We start from the raw sequence: 23,754 nt of genomic DNA, 5'->3' as shown, positions 1-23,754 counted from the left end.
CCTGAGAAAGCATGACCTTTCAAATCTGGGTGTTGCAAGCACACCCTCTGAAGCAACCCTCTTAATGTTAGGTTTGCAATGATCACACTGACTCATTTGTCTCTTCTCAAGAACGTTCCACAGGATTCTTTTCCTTTTTCTCTTTTTTTCCGTTTTGAGACAGGGTCTCACTATAGAGACTGGCCTTGAAGTCCCAGAGATATGCTTGTCTCTACCTCCCAAGTTCTGGTATTAAAGGTGTAGGCCACCACATTCAGACATACAATTCTTAAGTCAAAATAACACCACATTTCTGCCTAATTACCAATAAAACCTAAAGCTGCTCTCTAGGTGAAGTTATAGGGCCATGACCTAACACGCAGACCCACGTCATTAAAGCCGCAGCAGATACAACTCATCTTCACTGGCAAAGCTACGGTTCAGGAGCTGATGGCCAGACCGTTTATAATTAGCAAACCCTGTGCAAATACAAGCTGTGGTTCACTATGGAGGAACTTCCGCTAGAGTTAGAAATACCTCTGTCCTATACATAGTTCAGCTTCTTCTGGTCCTCGTCTCTGAGGCCCGCTCATACAGAAAGATGCTTCTCTGGCTGCTCATTGTTGGGGAGGCTAGCTCTAAGACAGGTGGTCTATCACGATCTCATCCATAAACAAATGACGTAAGAGTCATTCCTCCGGGGTCTTCCTTCGCCCCAGAATGAAATTAACTAACTATATGTGCTGAAGCTAATTTATCACTTCCTTCCTCCGCCTGCTTTTCATAATTTAAAGGAAGGACCTGATGTGACACAATAGCACGCTTGAAATGTCACTTCTGTAGCTAGCAACCCTGGCCTGCAATCTACACCAGCATACAATGAGAATGTCAAATCTCTTCTACCTTAAATGACTAAGAAGGCCCAATCTCTTTCTTTAACTCATCTGAAATGTCAGGGCTAGAAATATTTTTTAAATCCCAAATATCTAAGCTCCCCCAAAACCCAGCCTGAACCCTCTGGGTAACATCAGGTCATCCTGAACTAATTGTGGTAACATTCGTCACAGACAGCTGTGCCTGGCAAAAATGACCATTTGCCCGCAGCCTTGACTGTTGTCGGCTTCACCATCCCCCAGGTGTGATATTCCCTTTTTCCACTGAGTGAAAAATCTAGTGGGTAATAGATACAAAACCAAAATGGGTCACAATGTGTTTTATTGATAAAAGCTATTAAGAACCATTAAATGGGCTTGAGGATGAAGGTTCCTCATCTCTACCCAGCCTACACCCACCGTTGGACAACAAGCAAACAAATAAAAATAAAATCAGCATTACAGGCCTTAAACTTGAAGATAGGATCGATTCTGCTTAGGTGATGATACGGATGAGAGTGGACCAGAAAACCACCACCTGTACAGGTGAGCAGGTCTCCAAAACAAGACCCCAAAGGAATCAAGCAACATATATCCAAGAGTATACTAATACTCTAACAGGAGTTCTACATATGAAGAGGAGGTAGGGGAAAATAACCTCCTCTTAAACAGACCTCACTCAGAGCCCTGGTTCTGTGCTCTGTTGTCAGTGCCTATTCAGTGGCTGTGTGCCCGATGAGTCCCGTCAAATAGATGAGCCACAAAATGAATTCCACTCCTGAAAGAACAGAATGCAGTTTTGAGCTTGCAGACATTAAGAGTGCAATAGAAGATAGCTTGTCCTTCTGGGACATGAAAACCCGACGAGCTGGAGATCTCAAGTGAAAGGAAATGGACCAGGCATAATCTAATATCTCAGGAATGCTCGTCTTCACCATTAAGACCTCCTGCTATGCTATTTGACTCAAGACGGTTCTCTGGCCAGACTCCTGGATGGCTCAGGTTATATCATCCTATGTCTTAGATGAAGAATGTTGGCTGAGATAAGAGATGACTGGATATTAAACTATGCTTTCTGCAAGTAGCTGCCCTCTCCTCAGGCTTGTCTTCACTAAGGTGAAAGATTATGGCTTAAAAAAAAAAAAAGAAGCAAGATCCTATTTATTTAAAAGTATACTCTGGTTTTTATAATACCCTTGGAAATAATAGATGCATATATAGTTTCAGTGCAGTCTGAAATCAGGTTTTTAACAAATTAGACCTAAAATTCCTTTCCTTGTCTGAGTTTATTGATAATAATAATAGTCCATGAATATTTAGTTAAGCACGCCCACGTATTTATTAAGCATAGCACTCAGCTCTATGTTGGTTCCCAGGCATCATCAGCTGATAAAATGTAAGTGACCCCTGCTATCATGAGGCCAGAATAAAACAATTATCTGTAAGGTGAGTTGTAAAAAAGAAGAATTTCAAAGCTAGGAAATTAGAACAAAATGTCAAGCCCTGAATCCAGAAAAATGAAAAAGAGGCTACAGATTCTGGGAAGGGAAAAATACCTAATATGGCTGCTGCAGAATTCAAAAGGTCAATAAGAGATGTGACCGCAGACCACAGGAGGTGGCACTTAGGGATTTTGGACTTCTCCCCTAGAGCAAAAGTAAACGTCCCTGTAGTTAAGAAAGGATCGGTCACATTGGTGTTAGGGGAGGGTTTTTTCAAATTTTAAGGTTACTGATGATACTTTAGAGAGAATGGGCTGCCATAAAGTCTAACATGCAGGAGGAGAATAAGAAGGAGGCAATGATCCAAGAAAAAGCTATAGGGTGCAGGAGAAATAAGGCAAATTACGAAGGCTGAGCACTGTGAATTCCATGTGCCAAGCAGGCACTTGAGGGGTACCCCACTTTACAGATGAGAAAAACTAGAATCCGAGAGGCTAGCCATTCAGCAAATGGGTAGCTAAAACTGGAATCACATCAAAATGACACCAAGAACAGTTTTAAGCCAAGACTTGTGAAATGTGTCCTTCCCAGTCCACTGAGACTGTTCTCATTGGCTGTTATTCTTCTATTAACTTTCTGGCAGTCTATTGACAAAGGCTGTGAAAACGTTAGTCTCTGACCTAGAAATTTCACCTTGGACAATAAAGCTGAAGAAAATAAGCCAAGGCAAGAAATAATCTGTCCCGGGATTTGATGAGTCACGCTGCCTACGATAGAAAACTGGAAGTCGCCCGAGGGGCTGGTTCCAAATGCAGGAAGCATATTAACAAGGAGGCGGTTCTTCATTTTCACGGCTCAGACCACTCCGTGTTCACTTCCTGTGCAGCGCTGAGAAAACTGCTAAGTGTCTCCTAACTAGAGCAATGCATGTTTTCCCACTGCCTCCCAGCTACCACGGGAAAACGGGCTGACCACGCTAACCATCCTAGGCCTCAGATGCCTTTGAAGAATCATGGAGCATCTTTGCCTGTTGCCTGAGAACTTGCCAAGTGGGAAGCTCTGAGCAAGTTACCTGGGGTATGTTATCTCCTTATAATAGAGTTTAGGAAGAGCTGTCCTTGAGACAAAGCTGAGGGGGAGAGAGGAGAAGGAGCCTTCTCTGTATCATATGCTCAGCAGTAAAGCCAAACACTGAATGCAAGAGTTAGGTCTTTGCTGTACTCTAATGGGCTGCTCTCCCCTGGTTATCAAGGAGAAATGGAAGCTCAGAGAAACTTGAGTACAGTGAGGTTCAGGAGTCACTGATCTTGTGGGTGGCCCAGCCAGCGTGTAAATGCAGCTCTTCCAACTCCAGACAGGGGGCAGTTTGTGCTTTTTGCTGTACAATGGCTGCCACATATAAAATTAACAGCCAATAAATCAACAGCTGAAAATGTCAGTCAAATCACTTCAAAACTACAGTATTTCGAGTCTTAGACTCGATGAGTCTACGTGAGACAGCTGCTGGAGAAATATTAAATCAGAAACAAAGCAGAGAGGTTTTCCATAGATCTCCAGAGAGTCATTCAGAAAAGGAGTGGGAAGAGCCCTGGATCACATGATCAGATGGTAGAATGGGACAGAGAAGAGGAAGAAGAATATGTGATTGCCAAATGGCCCTGGTACCATGCTGGGTAACCCGCCCATCTGAGTTCATTTGTACCTAACAGTCTGCAGTTAAGAACTGTCTCCACTTTACAGCAAGGAAAGGAAGATGCTGACAGATTTAGGGATTGCACCACAGAGATTCACCTCATCAGGTGTGAGCTGAATCCGGACCTGCTGATGCTAAAGTTCACATTCTCTCACTAGAACATGACGGCTCCCGGTACAAGATTCTATCAGAACACTATCTTTCTTGCCCTTCAGACCTAACCAACATCAAGGACAACTGAGTATTCACTCGGTAGCCATTTAGGGGAGTGCTCATTCTGCAGCGGGTACTGATCTAAGGATACAGGCTGTAAAAACAAAGTCCCCAAGTTCACAGAACTCACACTTCAGAAGAAAACTTATGATGGTGCTAATACACAATGGATATTCATGTCTTTGAGAATGTGGAACCCCTTACTATTTGACCTAAAACAGCAAACCCTCATCCCTCTTAGGAAAGCCATGATTCTGGATGGCTGAGATTCCAAATAACTGAGAGTTTGCTCATTTAGATCAGCTCTCTATGCCGTCATTTTCACTATCTAGTAATTTTTCAATGCTCTGTCATTTCTGCCAGGAGGCTCTGGGATTCAAAATTTGAGAACCTGAACTTCTACCCTTACTATGTCCCAAAAATGAACAAAACTAACTAAGCGTAGTAGTAGGCTACTTGTTTGTTTTCAATAACCACACAGAAACTATTAATTAAATCACTGCTTGGCCTATTGGCTCCAACATCTTATTGGCTAGCTTTTACACCTTACTTTAACCCATTTCCAGTATTTTATATTTTACCTCAAGGCTCATGGCCTACTGGCTCAAGGTTCCAGCATGACTGTCTCCTGCGGCAGCTCCATAGCTTTTCTCTGACTCCGCCTCCTTCCTTCCAGCATTCAGTTTAGTTTTCCCCACCTAGCTCTGCTCTACCCCTATCACAGGCCCAAAACAGCTTCTTTATTAACCAATGGTATTCACAGCATACAGAGGGGCATCCCACATCAATAAAGGAATTACAAAGGAGATATATTTTACCTGAGTAATTATTAACCAAAACACTTTCTACTCTGTGTGCATGTAGTATTGGGGTGTTGCACACAGCCATTCCTGCTTAATCAGGGACCAGAAGTTCATGTCTAAGGTGTTTCTCTATCACTCTCAAACTTATTTTTGAGATATTCTCTCACTGACCCTGGAGCTTGTTCTTTCGGATAGGCTGATTGATCAGCAAGCCCCTATAAGCTACCTGTCTCTCTGTCTGCCCTCCAACCCCAGCATTAGGGTTACATTCTGTCTGACCTTTACATGGGCCCCAGGGACGCAAATTCATGTCCTAATGCTTGCACAGGAAGCACTTTACCCACTGAATACTCTCCAGTCCTAGCCCTCCCCCCACAGGCATTGTCTCAAGAAGCACAGGTTAGCCTCAAACTCACCGCATAGCTGAAGGTGACCTTAAAATCCTAATCTCCCCACTCATCCCCATCCCACCTCAACTTTCCAGGAGCTGTGCTTACAGGCATGCTCTACCACACCTGGCTTGTTTTCTAATCTTTATGAGCACATTTTAAAAACTATATAAGCATGATTTAAATCTTTCTTAGGACATTACTATTCTGAGAAAAGGTAGGGACTGTGACTCAGAGAACCTGGGTCTGGGCTTTGCCAAACAAAGTGACTTTGATCAAATCTCTGCACACACCAGAAGCCTGAGGCTGCTCATTGTGCAAACCAACTGCTGGACTAGAAATCTCTCTAAAGGACTCCCAACCGCATGTTGTCTTTCCCGAGTAACTTGTACTGTGCATGAAGCCCCATAATACAACGTTAATGATCCGGGGTCTTCAAGTCCACAATTCACAATTTTGAACACTGCCAGCTTAACTTTTGGTTATCCCTCCTCTGTGCTTTAACTTTCTGTCTATATTTAATAGCGTCCTTGGCCTTAAATAGGCTTATTGAAAATGAGTGGAATGTATATCTGTCGTTTCTCAGTCCAAATACTGAACAACACATTATACGCGTTACTGCAATTACTTTAGTCCTACCAACACTTCAATCACGTGCCATCTCCTCTATTTTATAAATATGAAAACTAAAGATCCAATCAGTTAAGCTGCCGGGGACTTAAGCAGCAGAGCTATGGCTCAAGGTCAGGTTATATCAAAGACAATGTAACATCTACGAGAACCTATTGTCTTTGTATTTTGTTTAGTTTTCATTTTTGTTTTCCAAGACAGGTTTTCTCTGTGTATCTCTCTCTGGCTGTCCTGGAACTCATTCCGTAGACTGGGCTTGCCTTGAACTCACAGAGATCCGCCTGCCTTTGCCTCCCTGAGTGCTGGGATTAAAGACGTGTGCCACCACCACCCAGCTGTATTGTCTTGAAAGTATATTAAAACACAGGGTTAATTAAAGGTCCTCGAGCTTGAGGTCAGAATTTAGGGCTTGTAAGATTGGCAGAAATGATGGGTAGCTTGATAAACAAAATCTAATGAATGTATTTTATTTTTCTTCTACCAAGAGGTGAGAATATTTTTATTACTATTTTCTGGATTCATTATTTTTTTCATCAAGCTAATTATGTGTGAATCCCTGGAGGGTGGGGTTTTAGATAACAAAGATGAACAAGAATGTCAAAGGGCTCATTGTTAACTAGATAGGTAAGAAATTTACATTCTTTGTTGAAGTTGTTGAGGCATTTATTAAACATGACAGGGGAAAAAATTAAATCCTTACCAAGCTAGACACGCAAGAATCCTGGAAAATTGTTTTTATCGTTCCCATTATTTTTCTCTTCACTCTGGTCATTAAACAGAACTATGTATTCAGAGGGCTCGAGAACTCACTAAGGATAGAACCATCTGAGCTACCGCGTGAGAAGAGCCCAGCTTCTCTATGGGGCTAACGCTGACGTGAGCAGTAATGATGTCATGGTCTCTTCTTAAACCATCTCTGGAAGAACTCACAGCTTGTATTGGTGTTTAGGTGAGCTTCAGAGCTCAAGTGCTGCTTTGCCCTGGTGGAGGACAGCTGCTGTATTTTACTGAATCTCTCAGGGGAGTTTCTGGGCAAAATGCAGAGTGCCTCCAAATCCTCAGGCATCACAAACGATGTGAAGGCAAACATCTCTTCTGTGTCTGATTGGCTGAACACTTACTAGCTTTCCTTGGTTAACAAAGGCTTTATCATAATTTGAAGGCCAAATGCCAGAAAACCTGACATCTCCTGCTGAACCTACACCTTGGACTATCACTAAGTGACCAAATTATTCTAGTGCCACCTCCCTATTAGACATTGCATAGATGATTAAGAGAAAGTTAAATCCTAACATTATAGCCCCAGCGGTAAAATCACTGCAAAACAGATGCTGGGATGTGGTTGAGAGAAGAAACTGTCAGCCTGGGTACTACTAGGACCTGGGAAACATGATTGGAGGTCTCCTGGCTCATTGACTGTACCCACTCAGTCACACCAGTGGGCTCTGGAGACCAAAAATCAAAAAAGTACATCTAGCGCATAGCGTCCTATTTCTCATAGTCAAACGTCTCATAGCACCTGGAACTCTCTGGAATTCTGATTTATTAACTGTCCCCTTCAAGACCAAAACTCATTCATAAGTGTCAAAAAAAAAGTACCTTCAAAAATAACTTGCAAAATTCAGAACAGCTGCTACTTCTCCTATCTAGTAACGGGTCACCATGTGGAAAGTGGGATGGGACAGGCTGGGGACAAGTTAAGACTCATGAAGACAGGGTGGTTATGATGATGACAGGCAGGGCCTCGAGCAGAACTGGGGACTCTGAGTATCAGGCATTTGGGAAGCTGGAGGTCCTGGTCACTGAGGATTTGGAAGCCAAACTTTCTATTTGCCACACGGTTTGAGCTTTGAAACCCAGAGAAAAACACGAGTCTGTTGGAGACACTGTGAAGAGGTAGGAAAAAAAACACAAAAAGTAACGCGTTAGCTAGGGGGGAAAGGTGAAAAAGCCATTTGTGGGTGCACTCAGGAGTACCCAGGCAAGGATAGGCCAAGGACTGATGAAGGTATCCAGCAACCAAATGCGGATAATGATTGCTCAGCTAGTGAGAAAAAACAAAAGATGGCAATTCTGAAGGTACCAGAGCAGGGAGGGTGCTTGCCTTTGGCACCTTACTTTAGCCATCTACTGAGGAATCTGTCTATGCATGTTTTCTTGAATATTCGCTGAAGCCACTGTCCACACATGAAAGACAGTGGCTTTCATGTCTTCAATGCAAATAATTATTAAGGGCATTATATCATCCTTCAGAGTAACTGTCTCATTGGCATTGCCGAGGTCTGAGCATCACGGCACACTGCTCTTTTCCTGCTCAGCTTTCTTTCTCAAACATTCTTCCTCTCTAGTAACCGCTGTGTCTCCATCGCCTTCCCGGTATCGCCTGGCTCACCCAGCTGCATGCATTGCTGTGCTGGGCTTGCGCTATCCAACGATTTACTTCCTTTCTGCATTCTGCAAAAGTCTGACTTTCGGGTCAAATCTATTTTCTCCCTGCCACCCAAAAGTAGAAACTTGAAGTGATTTACTCTATACTGTGTGTGCTCCACAGATACAAAGTCTACGGAAAGAAACAATGTATACCACCCTTCGAGAAAAAGAAATCAATTTTGTGACATGAATGTCACACAAAACTGGGCAAAGCATTGCCAATCCACCAAACAGCTATCAGGCCATTCACACTAATTCAAATGGCATCCCTGTCCTGCTTGACGAGGGTTGCAGACAAGTGCAGGATACAAGAAACTAGAGCCGAGAACTGAATTTTACTTCCCTTTGATGCTCCAGGATCTACCACAGAGTCAAATATGCAGCAGACAAGTTGATGGTTTAATTAATCAACTCACAGCCACTGGTTTCCACGAGGACGAAGCCAAACAGAAAGCGGGTAGTGCCAAAACTATCATTACCATAGACAATTATTTTAAATACACTTTCAATGCAGAATCCTATAGTGTTATGTTCCACTTGCAGAGAATGCCTTGCTGTTGGCAACTACTTTCCCAGACATTTCCCCATGCAAATCACCAGATAGCCACAGAGTCTGGCAGCAGAAAATGGGAAATTTTGCTGAATTTGGAAGTAGGACAGTTGGACTCCAATCTTGTCTTCACCACTTCCTGTCCGTATGACCTTGAAAAAAAAAGCCATTTAGCCTGGTGCGCATCTCAATTTCCTCCTCTGCAGAGCGGTGATAAGACCATCCTCTTCCTGCCATACAGACTTAGGAGGATGGGAGGGATGGCAGAGGGGGAAGGAAACAATCGTGCTGACAACCTACTGTGCACCGAGCCCTTAATGCCTTGCTTCATCTTCACCTCAGTCCCTCAAAGGTGGCTTCACTGCTTCTTGCTCATTTCAAGAGGAAACTAGGATCTCAAAGTAAAGGAACGTTCCCAAGGTCATCCCTGTGGAACTCAGCCACTTCTGCTTGAGCCCTGATCCCCACAGAAGCAGCATGTCTTCTAAGTGAGGCTGCATCTACAGTGGCTGCTACTGCTCTAAGTACATAGGTGGAGACAAAGAGACACCAGCCCTGGCTAAGGTCACAGAGTATGCCAGAGACAAGGCTGGGACCAGAAGCCAGGTTTCCCATCCCTGACCTTTGGAAGCCCTTTCATTTTAAACACGCTGCCCCCAGGATCTCAGGAAAAGACATAAAGAGATGTGGGGCTTATTTATTCAGGCCAGCTGTTCCAAGTCTATTTTCAGACGAGCACTTTTAAAATCATGGAAGGTCGGTATCAAGTGTATCATTAAATATTCCATATTAATTGACCCTTTAGAGAATCCCCATGTGAACAGCACATGCTGTTAGCTTCCTTTTATGGAAGCAGCTCGAAGGCCCACTGCACTTCTGCAACACATACTTTGAAAGGACTCCCAGACAGCAGCACAAACACAATTCTAATATATCTTTTCCTTCAAGAATCAAAAGCAATGACACTTTGTTGATCCGTGGTTCTCACCACTAAATGGCAACGGCCAAAAAAAAAAAAAAAAAAAAGCCAAAATATAGGTTAGATTGGCTATAACACTATGCAAAGTCTGTACTCGTGAGCAGAAAGGGTAAGAGGATGGGGAGAGGGCTTAGAGAATGATATCATTCCACATAATAGCTAATAATAGGGATATGAATTAATAAGTATAGCTATAACACAGAAAGGGGGGACCATGCCATAGCATTCATTTAAAGAAGTGGTGGTCCTGGCTCCACTTAACTCTAGACCCAGGCCCATCTGGCACAAAGCACAGTATTAACCTGCCTTCATAAATTTTCTTTGTTTTCCTATATGATTGTATTCTCTTTGCCCATCAAATACCTGCCAAAGGTCTGCCCCAACTTTACTCTGAACAGTGAGAGAAATAGCATCAAATCATCCAAATGAAGCATCTGATATCTTGAACCAACATGACAGTTCAGTAACTGACACAGAGTGCCATTAACAACATCCACAGGCCAGTCAGAGAACACACCCACAGAGCAGCATCACAGACAGCAGCACAATGGGGAAGAGAAGGCCCCCTCTTCATGGCATGCTCAGCTGTGCCAGCAGCCTTGGTGAGAGAGGACTCAGCTCCCTTTAGAAGTCCTAATTCCAACCTCAACGCCACTCTGAACCACTTCTTAGCACACATTACTTAACCCGGCTTAGACGCGGTGTATAGATCACTCTGCTTGCCTCTTTGAATGAGAAAATATGTGACAGGTGCTTCCTAAGGAAGACTCAGAAGCCTTGGGCAGACTTCTGCAGACGTGGTGGTAAAGGTTATTGTAAAAACGGTTAGCAACCAGTGTGCACTGACAGCCAGCCAGACAGACCTCGTTCATTCAGGAGGAATGCGTTTTGGTTAGGTCTATTTTAGAGAATACGGAAGCCTCAAGAAACGGCAGGTTCCCATCACACTGAAAAGATCACTCAGTTGTAAAGTGGAAGGGTGATGTTATCTGCGATGATCAGCAATTGGCATTGAATGGACAGGTATCTGAGGTTTATAATGGCATGCGCAGAGCTGACTATGTCTTATAAAATTCAGCCAGTTACCTTTGAAAGGACATCATTCTCAACCCAGCAAATGAATTTATGCTTACTTATATGTGACTGTTAAGTGTGAGTCCCTGTGTCACCTTCCCAAGACACTTTATCAGCAAATTAATCTATGGCAGCCTCAAACAAGTCCCAGCATGACAAGGAGATGAATAAGAAGAAAGCTGCCAAACAGGGCACCTCACACTCCGCCTATGCGAGCCAGGTTGTTGCACTAAACAACATATACTCTGCCACACCTTGGAACGGAGTCAGGAAGACCTACTACAAAGGGACACCGGGTCGAATCTTCAGGCAAATGAAGACAATCTCTGGAAACTGCGAAAATTGCATGCAAATTTGCACGTTGATGTTTAACAAGCACGGCTCATCCACGAAAGCATAAACGAGTCAGGAGCACAGCAGAGGGAGCCTTGAAAGATGGAAGAGGACCAGACCTTGCATCCTAGGTGCTTGCATGCTCTCTAAGGATTCTGAAGTTAATCCGAGGCCCATCAGGAACCATCGAACAGTTATAAGGAAGTTGAGTAACCACTTATCTGCCCCAGTGGTGCAGGTCAAAACCAGGGTTGCTCCTCGTGATACTCAAAGTTCATCAGCATATCTTGGTGATTTTTACCTTGAAAGCATACCCTGAATCAAGTAAGGGAAGTAAAATGAATGCTTGCTATTGGAAAGACACGGGAGAGAACTAAGGAGGCAGGAGAGTGGGTGAGAAAGACTCGGGGAGAAAATTATGTTTTTTTCCAGAAGGGCTGCTCACTCAGTCATGGTACAAGAGAGAATGTACCGCCTATGGTCACAGAGGCAAGTATAAGAGCCAAAGAAAGCCTTCCTTTGATTTTGTCTATTTTCTCTGCAGAACAGGAAGCTGGGGCAGTAGTTTAAAGGAAGGATGGAGGAGAAGGAAGTGACGGAAGATACATGAAAGGAAAGAAAACGTACTAAGAAGTCGCCTTGGACAGTGGGAAAACAAATGACTAGAACAGTTCTCAAACTCCTCTCCACTCCTTAAAAAAAAAAATGAGATCCATTAGCAGCTGTGTTCGTGGGCCATACCCATCAATGCTTGACATACTCAAAATCAAAACCGAGTGGTCTTAATACACACGTACATAGTCCACTGTTAGTCCTAGCAATGGCACCAGCAATAATATGCAACTTCAGAAAACCCCAAGGTAGATGTGTGAATAAATGAGAATTTAAGCGAAGGATGCTGTGTTAATATTATAAAAGAGCCTGGGCCCTAAGGAAGGCATCAAAAGCTGCTCTGCAACTGCCTGGAGTTCCCAGACTTTGAGAACACATTGTCTAGATAAACAGAAACGGCACTGTAGGGTGGATCCCAGCACTCCCTGGAGGTTTAGGGACCATGCCCTTCAAGTAAGAAGAGTCCCTGTGGTGTGGTTTTCCTTTTTCACCTTTTAGCAGCTCAACTGTAGGCAGGAAACAAGTAACACGCTGGACTTAGTCAGGGTTCTGTTTACCCTAAGGAGCAAGATAAATAAGGGAAGCCAAGGAAGCACTCGAGAGGGTTCTGGAAAGTGAGCTGTGCAGGAAGGAAACAAAGCCATGACAGCAGTGAAGAGGCGGGAGAGGAGAAGAGTTCAAAAGATCACTGGATTTTAGGTATTAGCAGAATAAGCCAGAAAGAAGGGGGGATTGACACAGTGGGATGCTTGAAACTGAGACACCAGAGGGTAGCTGGTCAGTACCAGTACAACACCCTGAACTGATCTCTTCCGGCCACCCAAGCCTGAAACCGTCAGACCACTCTGTCCATATTCAGAGGCCCCCAAAGCCTGTCTTCTGCATGCCTTAACTACTTCTCTAAGCTTCTATATTCCTCTCCTGCCTTCCACTCACCCCTTGTTCTGACCTTGCTCTCTCTTCATCCAGCCCCCTCCGCACTTTGGTCCATGCCCAGTATTGCCGCAGCAAATCCATCCTGACGGTTGTCAGTTGTCTAGCATGGACACACCACTCCAGAAGCAGCTGTCACAATGGAGGCAGGCGTGAGCTGCCGATGTGAATCCAGGGTCCACAGTGATAAATTAACAGCACGGATACCACGAGACGATCAAGGGAAGAGACGAGGACGTGAACACAACGAAGGTGGAAATGCAAAAGTGTGAATGTTTAGATAAAAAGCAGGTAGTAAAGGAGACAGCAGGAACAAGAGTCAGAAGAAGCAAAGACAGCGGTGCGGGACGGGAAGAGCACAGTTCACCAGGAAGGCTGGGTCTGGGGTGCGGACTGCAATGGAGTTTATGGAAAGTAATTAAAAGAGGGAAGATCCAGGGATTCACAGATTGGATAAATCTCATTTACATGATAATCTCTCCCCCTGCAAAGGAAAGAAGGAAGGAAAAAGGAAACTCATCGTCCTCACTGTGACAGCTAGAGGACCATCCTTCACAGATGAAGCTTTAGGAAACCCTCATGAAGTCACCAACTTGGCCACCAGAAGAAATGTTTAAAATACAGTAGCCGTGCTGCACGAAAATGCCATGATCAGCATCGACTTTCACACAGGTAGATGACTGAAAAGAACAATTTAACAAATGAAAGGGTAGCTGACTTCTGGGGAGATGAAAAAAAAAAACATTATTCTGAGTGAACCAGAAATGTAACCAAGAAACCACTCTCTTTTTTTTGGACAATGAGAGCTTTTTGTCCCTCCATTTTCTTTAATCCACTTGATGCTGGAGACAGAAAGTGCAGACATGTAAAACACACGGCAATGCCTGAAGTGATACAATTATAGGGTTTTTAAATATATGGCTATGTACAATAGAAATAAGGTTCTCTTTATATGTCTCTTAAAAAAACAGTACATGAAAATGAAACTAGGTGTTAGCAGATTAGAAGGTAACCCTGCCTATGACAGTCAGTCCTTGTTTTTACAAATGCCACATCACTAATTCTCTGCATACAGGACAGTACTATGCAGAGAAATGTGGAAAGTACTAAGTCTTGAAACGGTATTCAAAAGAAAACCTTAGAAATATTTATAATATTTATGTTTGCTCACAGGCAAATACCTTTTCACATATATGCATTTTAATATACAGGAATACTACAACATACTTTTGGCATAATTTTTTTGCAGTTTGCTTTCTGCTTTGAGGCAGAGTTTCATATCATCATAGCTGGCCTCGAACTCCTGATCTTCTTGCTTTGGGTTCCCAAATGCTGGAATTACAGGTATAAACCAAGACTCCTGGCTTAAAATCTGTATGAATCCAAAAATGTTTTTGAATAGATATAAAATAAAAATTCCATATACTAAACAATAACTTCCCTTTTAACCATTCCCCTACTAGCCACTACCTTAATTCTCTAATCTCTTATTAACAAAATTACCCTCAAAGAAATGTCTACCCCGGCTAAACTGTCCGCTCCTAATTTCTCTGTTCCTCCATTATGGTGTTTGCTTCCAGACTATCAAATTTCTCTTTGGTCAAGGTCACCTAGGAACTTCAGACCATGGAAATCAATATCCTGTCCTGGGTCCTCGCTCTCCTTGATCTATCAGCAGCATCTGACACATCAGATCACTCTTCCTCCAAGCACATTGTTCCCTTCTCAGAACCCTTCACTGAGGGCTACCTCCTCACCCAAGGTCACCCCTCTCAACTGCCCTCCTCCAGAGCCTCCATGACACGCATCCCCGGTGCTCTCACTCAGATGTTGTGTCTTCTCCCACCCCTACTCGGCAGATGCTATCTATCATCCAGTCTCATTATTTCAAATGCTGCCTATACTTTGGTGGCCCCAAAATTTGCATCTACATCTTCCAACTTTTCCAGCTTCCTGCTCAGTCCCTTCCTCTGGGTGGCTACTGGGCACCTATGCATGCCAGCTTCAGGTAGGCCTCCTTTTCTTCCACATATATCCTAGACTTCTCCATCTCTGTCAATGGCCACTCAGGCCGGACTCCCAGTCATCCTTGATCTCCGCCTTCTTCTCATACCCAGTGTAGTGTAGCCAGCTGGTCTTTCACCCTCAGAAAACATTCAGAATTCTATAACTCCACCATCTGCTGCTTCCGTTCTGGTCATGGCTGCCAGGCCTTCAGTCTGAACGGCAGCACCAGCCCAACTCCTCCATCCTTGCAAAACAGCAGCCAGAGTGACCCTGTCAAAAAGGTAAGCTAGGTCACATCATGATGTCACTCCTCCCTTTGTGTGGAATCCCATTTCACGCCAAGTGAAAGCCAAAAGTCAATATAAGGACCCACGAGTAATAAAATTTAGGGCCCCATTTACTTGCCAGGCTCATTCCGTTCTATTCCACACTCCCTCTCCTCCAGATTCTCTGGTCTTCTGGCTCTTCTGGTGTACCCTGTGCTAACTGCCTCAGGGCTTCCTATTTGTATACCCCCTGCTGAGAAGATTGTCTGTTCTGATTTTCAGACATCTACGTCCCTACATTCCTTGGTTGCCTTCAGCCTTTTGCCTAATTGACACCTCAGAGAGGTTTTCTTACATAACCTACCGTCTGTGGAAATGACGTTTCTCCCTGTTCTCCCACCCAGCCTCATATGTGCTCTATGTACGGCCCATCTCCCTCACCACCGTGGGCATCCCTTTAAGACAAAGACCCTGTCACATGTGTTTAGTGCTCTAAGCCAGTGTCCTAAGAACCGCAATGTGTTGAAGGAACTCTTCAAGAATGAACAATTCAGGTTAAGACAACTCAAAGTTTAGTCAGACAGTATATCATTGTCATAAACCTCACCAAATATATGAATTTCATTCCAGGATATAGTATGGCCCAAACAAATAAGATAACACTAAAATAATCTCAGCAATTACAAACCTCCAATTAGTTTATACACTGATGGAGATCTTTTTAGCCACTAAAAGTGACATCAAGCCACTAAGCCCCATTCCCTTTTTTGCAAGAGCACAAGGATCAATAGGCTGCTCAATGAATCACGTGTGCTCATTATGTCCTGGCCATAATACTGTTTGGGTTGAAAAATAAATCTGTCTAATATGTACAGACACAAAAGTATTGAATTTTCAATGGTCATCAGAGAGCTATTTAACTTTAACCTTTACAATGGAACATGCTGAACATGAAATAAAGGTGAATTTACCTTTTTGCCTTTGCTTTGTTTTGTTTTAGCCAAGACTGGCCTCAAAATCACTACATGGCCAAGGGTGACTGTGAAATCCTGGTCTCCCTGGCTGAATCTCCTAAGTGTCAATCACTATAATAACAGGTATTGTTATTGTTACCATATCCATGTAACCTCCTTAAGCTATTATGAATGAAAGCAAAATCTACATTGGTATTTCATAAGTATTTGTTTCTTAATTAAAGATCATAATCTTATCAAGATGGTGAGACCACAAAGATGCCATGCTGTGGTGCATGGTTAGAACAATACAAGCAGGAGAGGTGGGACCCCATCTATGTTTCCATTTTAAGAAGACAAAGTTAGTTTATGAATACTGCAAGATTCAAGCCTATAATTCAACAATCATTATTTGCAGTGTTAGTTGCATTTTAATGCAAACAAGACATAAGGCTGACAGGAGGGAAATGAGATGACATCCCTCTCATTAGAATAAACACCCTTATTTTAAAAGACTACATTTTATAGCCTCTTTGGGGAAAGTGCTCTCTCTCTCTCTCTCTCTCTCTCTCTCTCTCTCTCTGTGTGTGTGTGTGTGTGTAAGCAAAACAACAAATAAAGTCCCCTTTGTTGGCATTTGTCAAAACATTTTCAGCATACCCCAAAACTCCTAAGTATGATCTTCTAGCTATTTCCCACACATGACAGATCGTGTGTCATAAGGAAATAGTGTATTCCAAATTAATATCTCAACAGAAAAAGTCAGGTATAGAAGGGAAAACTCTTGGAAGTAGCCAAAAACCACAAGTACTAGGAATAGCATCTCTAACTTCAGAAAAGCAAGCTCTGCTGGGAAGCAGGTCATTATTAGCAAAGCACATTTTGGAGCTGGATGTGTAAACAAAAGAAAATGCAGTTCTATAAAAGGCAGTTTATGCAACTTATGAGGGGAAGTCAAGCAAACCCTTCCTGGAGAGATGGCAACTAGGTGGGAACCTGGAGGGAGTCAGGAAACACGGAAGTGTGGATGCTTGGGGGAAAGAAACAGGAATGCCTTCATCTAGGCGACACCAAATACGCTAGGCTATTAGCTTATTCCTTATACATGATGATGGCAGTTGATAGAGTAAGAACCTCATAGCAAGGAACAACCAGAGCCTTTCCCAAAAAAGCTGCACGAAGCAGAAATACTTACAGATGCTAGCACACAGGAACTTTTAGATATTTGCGATTTGGAATCTTAATTGTATCCAAATACCCATATTAATATGACAATAGCAGATATAATGCTTTAGGTAATTTTGCTAATACTGAATGTTTACTAAATATACAGTAGGGCTGACTATTGTAGGCATGTTGAATATGTCCCCTTGTTTCATAAAAGCATCTACCAAGTCTCATGTAGTGACATAATGCCAAACTGCATTATGCAAATGCAGATACCCGGCTCTCAGCTCTCAACCTCTCTGCCACGGGGCCAAGAATCAAGAAGGAAACAAAAACAGACACCCTGCACTCAGGTGCTAACTTTCTAGGACTATGTTTGAGAAGAAGTCCTCCTGAAGCTTATCACAAGAGAAATCACTGAATTTGGAACCAGACAGTTCAGAGATGGATTGGCTACAGAACGCAAAAGGAAAACCTAAGGAAGAGTCCTTTCACTGCCCTGCTTACCTCACTACAGCCTAGGGGCCTGTTGATATCAGTGCAATAAGTCCTTGAGGGCAATATCTTGGTACGTTCACTGTGGCGCCCTCAACAGAGACTAGAACTCTTAAAGAAATCGTGCGTGTTCCATTTCATTAGTGCTGCTTCTAATGATCGTCACTCATCAGACAGATTACATGATAGATGATGCACTTATGACAAGAAGAAAGCATATTGGACAAGATCCCATGCATTGTTAAGCAGTCAACTAAAGGTTTGAGGATCAAAGAACACCCAGCTGTCCAAAAATAAGTAGATAATAGAATTTTAAAAAGAAACAAAAAGAAGAGAGAAACTTGATTATTAAGGGCAACTTTAACGAGTAACTGCTGAAAATGCCAGAAACTGAACTTTCAGGAAATGTGCACAGCACGTGGTTCACAAGCACCGTAATCCACGCTGTTGCTGAGGCAACTACGCAAGTGGAATTGGGACTCTAGGACCTTACTCCTGTGCAGGCAGGACCTTCTACCCAACAGTAGCTCTGACAGCATGGAAGCAGCCACCAAATCCCTCCACAGGACATCTACGGTTGGCACGATTCTGGAAAAGTCCACAGAATTGGCAGTAACCATTTAGGTTTGTTAGAGTAGAAAATAATTGATCCTTCTTGTAAACACATATGGTTCTTTGTCTGTGTTTTCCTTGGGGACTGTCTGCCTACCAAGAGGTTGAAGGTCAGGGGAGGCAGGTTTGAAGTGAGAAGGGACCCTGATGAGGTACTGAAAACCAGAGCTCAGTGTGGGTGTGCCTGCTTTAAATACGAGATTATTACATGGCATAAGGGTCATTTCCTTCTGCAAGGACACAGCTCTGGTTAAGCGGCTGAAGCTCTGTATCACACAGGGCTAGTGCTAAATGTGTCATGAACGGGGGTTCTTTTCTTTCCCTTCTAAGTTGAAAGGTAGGGGTGTGTGTGTGTGTGTGTGTGTGTGTGTGTGTGTGTGTGTGTGTGTATGTGTGTGTGTGTGTGTGTGTGAAGAGAAAATAGAAGTTCTGAGTTGTGTTGAACATCCTCTGGACAAAAACTTTCCGACAGGACCCAAGAAAAGCAGCAGTGTGCTGCACTGTGACTTTTGAGCTGACTCTGAGGACCCCGCTGCCTACCAGGGCTGCATTTTCATCAGAGCCCCCAAAGACGTAGCTCAAGCAAGACTAGGGCCACAGGAGTCTACGTGCCCTCACACTACCTGAGCACAGGACCCAATGAAAGAGGAATCTCCAGTGAAACTTCTCACTTCCTGCCACTGGTGAGAGGGGCAGGGCTGGCTCCCCGCTTGGTTTCAGACAAGCTGTAAACACAATCACGCAGTTTGCCAGCAAGTCACTGGCTGGGCGGGTGTGGGGGCGCTTCTGGAAGGGTCCCTGCGGTCCCGCTCCCTCTTTTTCCTCTGACCAGGGTCATTTCCATACAGATAACGGTACCAAACGCCCTCCACTTCCTAGAGTCCTCATGTATGGCATGGTTCCTCTTTCTAGAACGTGGGGACCAAATGCACAGAAGAAAAAAAAACTCAAAGCAAGATTATCCCATCACTTCAATTCATTCCCTTCCACTGTCATTTTAGAGCTGGATGGACTCTTTGTTAACCCACACGGGGCGGGGGGAGGGGGGGAGGAAAGGTGAACAGTGCTCTAAGATAACTTATTTCTTCCCGCCTCCCAGAAAGCAATTAGGATTCCACACACCATCTCCGGACGCAAGGTTTTAATGTTTAGCTGACAAGCTAAACCATTTCAAGGCCAGGTAGAAAAAGCCCCTAAGCTGAGAACTGAGAGGCAGGGCAAACTGAGCGCACCTAGATGTTTGCATTTACACAAAGAAATTATCCGTATGATTAATGGGAGCCTCTGGCGGACGGCGGGGTCGCAGGGTGGCCTCCATACCTGGGACATCTGCGGCCTCAGGTTGATCTCTTTCAGGTTGATGGAGTGTGCCCGTAGGTTGTTGAGCAGCTGGCAAAGCAGGACTCCATCGCGGAGGGTCTGCGCCAGGTCGAACACCTGCGCCGAGTCCCAGGTCACCCGGTGGTTGGCCGGCAGCACTTTGCAGTGGATGAGCCATTGAGCGCACTGCTTCCACGGCTCCATGCCCGACGGCTCTGGGACCCGGCCCCGCCGGGGCGGGCGGCGACTCGGAGGTGGCCGCCGCCGATCTTCCGCGCCCCGCCGACGCCAGCCGCCGGTGGCTCCTGGGTTGCTCTGCTTCTCGGGAACGGGCGCCGCTACCGGCGGCTCGGGGAAGCCGCGTGGGACTCGCCTCAGGTCCCCGCCCGGATACGCCGCGGCCCGACCGCCGCTGCAGCAGCGAGTGCGGCGCGCTCTCAGTGCGCCTCGGCCGGCTCGACCGCGCACGGGCTTCCGACTCGCGAGCCCAGCGCCCCGAGACTGAGCATGCCCAGCGCGCCCGGCCGGTCTGTGCAGTCCGCGAGTCCCGGAGGCGCGGGTACGAGCGTGCCCGCCGCCCTGGCTGGGGGTCGGGGGCCGAGGGCGGGGCGGCTGGGGGAGGAGCGGGCCGAGCTGGGGGCGGTGGCCACAAAGGGGATCCCGGAGCCCCCGCCCGCCCTCCCGCCCGTCCGCAAACCCTCGGGTGCGTAGAAGCTTGCACAACCCCGGGGCGTCCAGGGATTAGCCCATCGCTGTGGCTTCCTAGGAAGTGTGGCTGAAGACTGAGAAACGCTGGGGAGTCCCCCGGGACACCCTAAACAATGAATTCGATTTAAATTAAGAGGGTCTCAGGGGAGCTGCGGCTTAACTGGGACACCGGGATCCGGGAGAATGTAGGAATTGTGCACTCCGCGCATCTGGAAAACAGCGTGGAAAGTTTGTGACCGGCCCCTAGTTCCTCCTCCTCCAGGTCCATCCTCAGCTCCTTCCTCCAAGTGAGTTTCTTCTGAGGATGTTTTGACACCTTAAAAGTGTGTGGGGTGGGTACAGTTGCAGCCTCAGCCTGTAGAGAGACGTGCTTTTCACGTCTCGCTCCGGCTCGGAACTGTTCACTAATACAGCCCTGCCCCTTTTGATGATCCTCAAGAACCTGCCTGAGAAAAACAGGCCAGTGACACAGAGGCAAGACTGCGCATGCGTCACTGACTTGCCACCAGGTTTGAGCTCAAATTGCTTTAGCACTGATAGACTAAGTCAAGATATTTGGGGAACCCTGGGGAAAGTTAGAAAGTACCAACCCCGCCACCACCACCCCCACACACATTTGTCAGCTCTTGGTCACACTGAGGCAAAGCACTCAAGTTTCTTTAAAAGAAAAATAAAAAAAAAAAGCAAGCCCTGTCTTTTTTATTCCCACTGCCCTTAAACACTGAAAACAGTGCTTACATTACTTGTGGCAAGGAATTAGCACACTGAACTCTGACAGCTCCCTGCAAATGCAGTCCTTCAATAGTCTTTTATTTTTGAATTTTTTTTAAAAATGAAATTCAGTTTGAAGGGGTTTTATATCATTTTTTAAAGTTTCATCAGGTATTTGAAGTTCAAATTTTCCATTGCGGATCATATTTATTTTATAAACAGGACGAAAATGTAACTTTAAAAAGACGTGATCTGTTAGGACAGAGGCTGGGTTCCTTCATCCGTGGCTGTGGCAAGCATAGCCCCCTGTGTACAGGGCCAGCCTTAAACAATAAATCAGCCTGAGGACTTCCTTTCCTCGCATGCATCTGTCCCCAGCAACTTCCTCTGTGCTCGCTGTAGAGCCCATCAATAGCACAGCGCTTCCTAGAACATAATGGGTTTGAAAGCCTGTAGCTACAGGAGTACCAAACCTAGCAATACTGTCACCATAACTATATAGTGTATCATGGGTGCAAAGATTATCAACAGCAGCTAATAAAGAAATAGAACATTATTTAATATATTGTGATAATTTTTACTTAAACCATGTGGACTTTTGCTTTCTGTAATTTTCCATGTGATATTTTCGGTTGGCTGTTGACTGCCACTTTACTGAAAACTCAGAATGCAAAACCACTGAGAAGAGGCAAGTACTGTAAGGTGTGCTACACATTAGAGACATTTACAAACATAGTGTACCTGGCTCACTCTTTAAAACATGGTCCAACATGAAGAGAAATGGCACTGGAAAAGAAGAAACACGATAAGGAAAAAGCAAAGTATGCATTTGGTTTTGCACAGCATCAGATCACTCTTGAGTACTGTAAAGTGTTTCCAAAATCCAGATCATACGTACAATGCCATGCTGTAAGCAGCCCAGAACTAATACATGTTTCTATCAAAAGCTGAAAGGCGTTGATAGAGGATGTAAGTGTGTAGTGCCTGTCACAGGAAGAGCTTCCTAAATACTATGCAATAGGAGCCACTGTGCATACACACACACGAGAGAGAGAGAGAGAGAGAGAGAGAGAGAGAGAGAGAGAGAGAAAGAAAGAGAAGCAAGGACCAAACAAATCCTTTTAGTGTTCATGTTTGATGTATTTCATGTAACATATAAAATATTGCTTCAGAGCATTCAAATATTAAGCCAGAAAGTGTGTGGATGGGCAATGAGGGCAGATGGGTGGTATAGGAGATCTACAAGGAGAGAATTAGAGGACTTGCAGGACTCTTCAGGTAACCAAGGTGCTAAATGGCAACCAACAGGTAATGGTAAAATGTCTGAAATTGGGGCAACAACAACAGCAGTGGGGACTGGGAGGGGATGGTTCAGAGGTAGGAACATCTACCTAGTATATGGAGGCCCTGTGCTAGAGGGGGGGAATAAGAACGAAAAATACCAATGGACTTCTCATCTGAGTTGTTTTCTCCTTTAAATTTTTAATATCTCATAGAGAAGATGGCTTGGAAGACACTGGCAACCATTTCTTACATACAGATGTGGAAATGCAGGTTTTGGTCCTGCCATGAAAGAGTACCAAAATGGTTTTGATTTGCACAAGAGGATTGCCCATCACTCCCTCACTGCCCACTGAGCCAAGGCTTCTCCTGGATATTTTACATATGCTGTCTGCAATGGGATGCTTCACCCTCCCCAGCACACTGTATCAATGAGGACAAGGCTCTGTGGATCAAAAGTATTAAGGGCTTTGCTCCTAGTACAGATTCTACAAAAGCCAGATTGAACTCTCCCCCCCCACACACACACACACATATGTCTGAATTGTTTCTGCTCAGAAGTACAGCTCCCCACGTAGTGAATCTTCTGACTTACACGGATCCCTCTATAGTGGACTACACAAGAAGTAACACTCATCTTCAGATTCTCAGAGTCAGCCACGGTGCTTCTTGGTGCCTGTTACGCCATGAACTCTCTGTAGATAGTATTTATTTAGCTGAATGAACAAATGCACAAACTAACGAGCCGCATCACCCCTCCGCGCCCTCTGACACACATCTCACTTCACTCTGCCTTCCCAGTAGTGAAAGCATCAGGAGAGAACTGGCAGAATTCTTTCCACAAGACACATGAGACACATGAAATCAAACTGTTGCCTCCAGCCCAGGACTTGGCAGGTGCCTCGGTGAGCAGTCTATGCTCTGCTTCCTTCTTGTATTGTTGTGCCTTTTGATCTTGCCTTCATATCACAGGTATGAAAGCAAGAAGTGCAGAGATGGCCCCCCTGAGATGCAAAAAGGGAGCAGATGATGGCTCTGATGTTCTGTGCTCAAAACTTCATGATAATCAGGAATTCCATGACAAAATTCCTGACAAGAAGCCGTTTTAAAAAGGAAAGGGTTTATTCTGATACACATTTCAGAAGGATATAGTCCATCACGGTGGGGAAGGCAGAAGCTAGAGGCCAAGTAATCTACTTTGCATTTCCCAGACAGGAAGCTAGGTGTGAACAGGAAGTGGGTCCAGGCTGTAAAGCCACAGGCCGCCTTCTACTGACTCACTTCCGCTAGCAAGGCTCCACT

At 44.7% G+C, this 23,754-nt stretch overlaps 1 protein-coding gene across 2 annotated transcripts in view; it reads right to left on the bottom strand.

Moving 5' to 3' along the window:
- Vav3 (vav guanine nucleotide exchange factor 3) overlaps positions 1–20,204 on the bottom strand; it is a 320,561-nt gene extending 300,357 nt beyond the window's left edge. For both annotated transcript variants that reach the window (XM_026789648.1, XM_005367914.2), the window contains exon 1: positions 19,753–20,204. In XM_026789648.1, the coding sequence (XP_026645449.1) occupies positions 19,753–19,956 (204 nt within the window). In that variant the 5' untranslated portion in view covers positions 19,957–20,204. The remainder of the gene's footprint in view (positions 1–19,752) is intronic.
- Between the last annotated feature and the right edge of the window lie 3,550 nt (positions 20,205–23,754).

Source organism: Microtus ochrogaster, unplaced genomic scaffold (assembly GCF_000317375.1).
Source record: "Microtus ochrogaster isolate Prairie Vole_2 unplaced genomic scaffold, MicOch1.0 UNK25, whole genome shotgun sequence".
In the NCBI taxonomy this organism is placed as follows: domain Eukaryota; kingdom Metazoa; phylum Chordata; class Mammalia; order Rodentia; family Cricetidae; genus Microtus; species Microtus ochrogaster.
The sequence above is the reverse complement of the archived record's forward strand: the minus strand, read 5'-3'. Positions and strand labels throughout refer to the sequence as shown.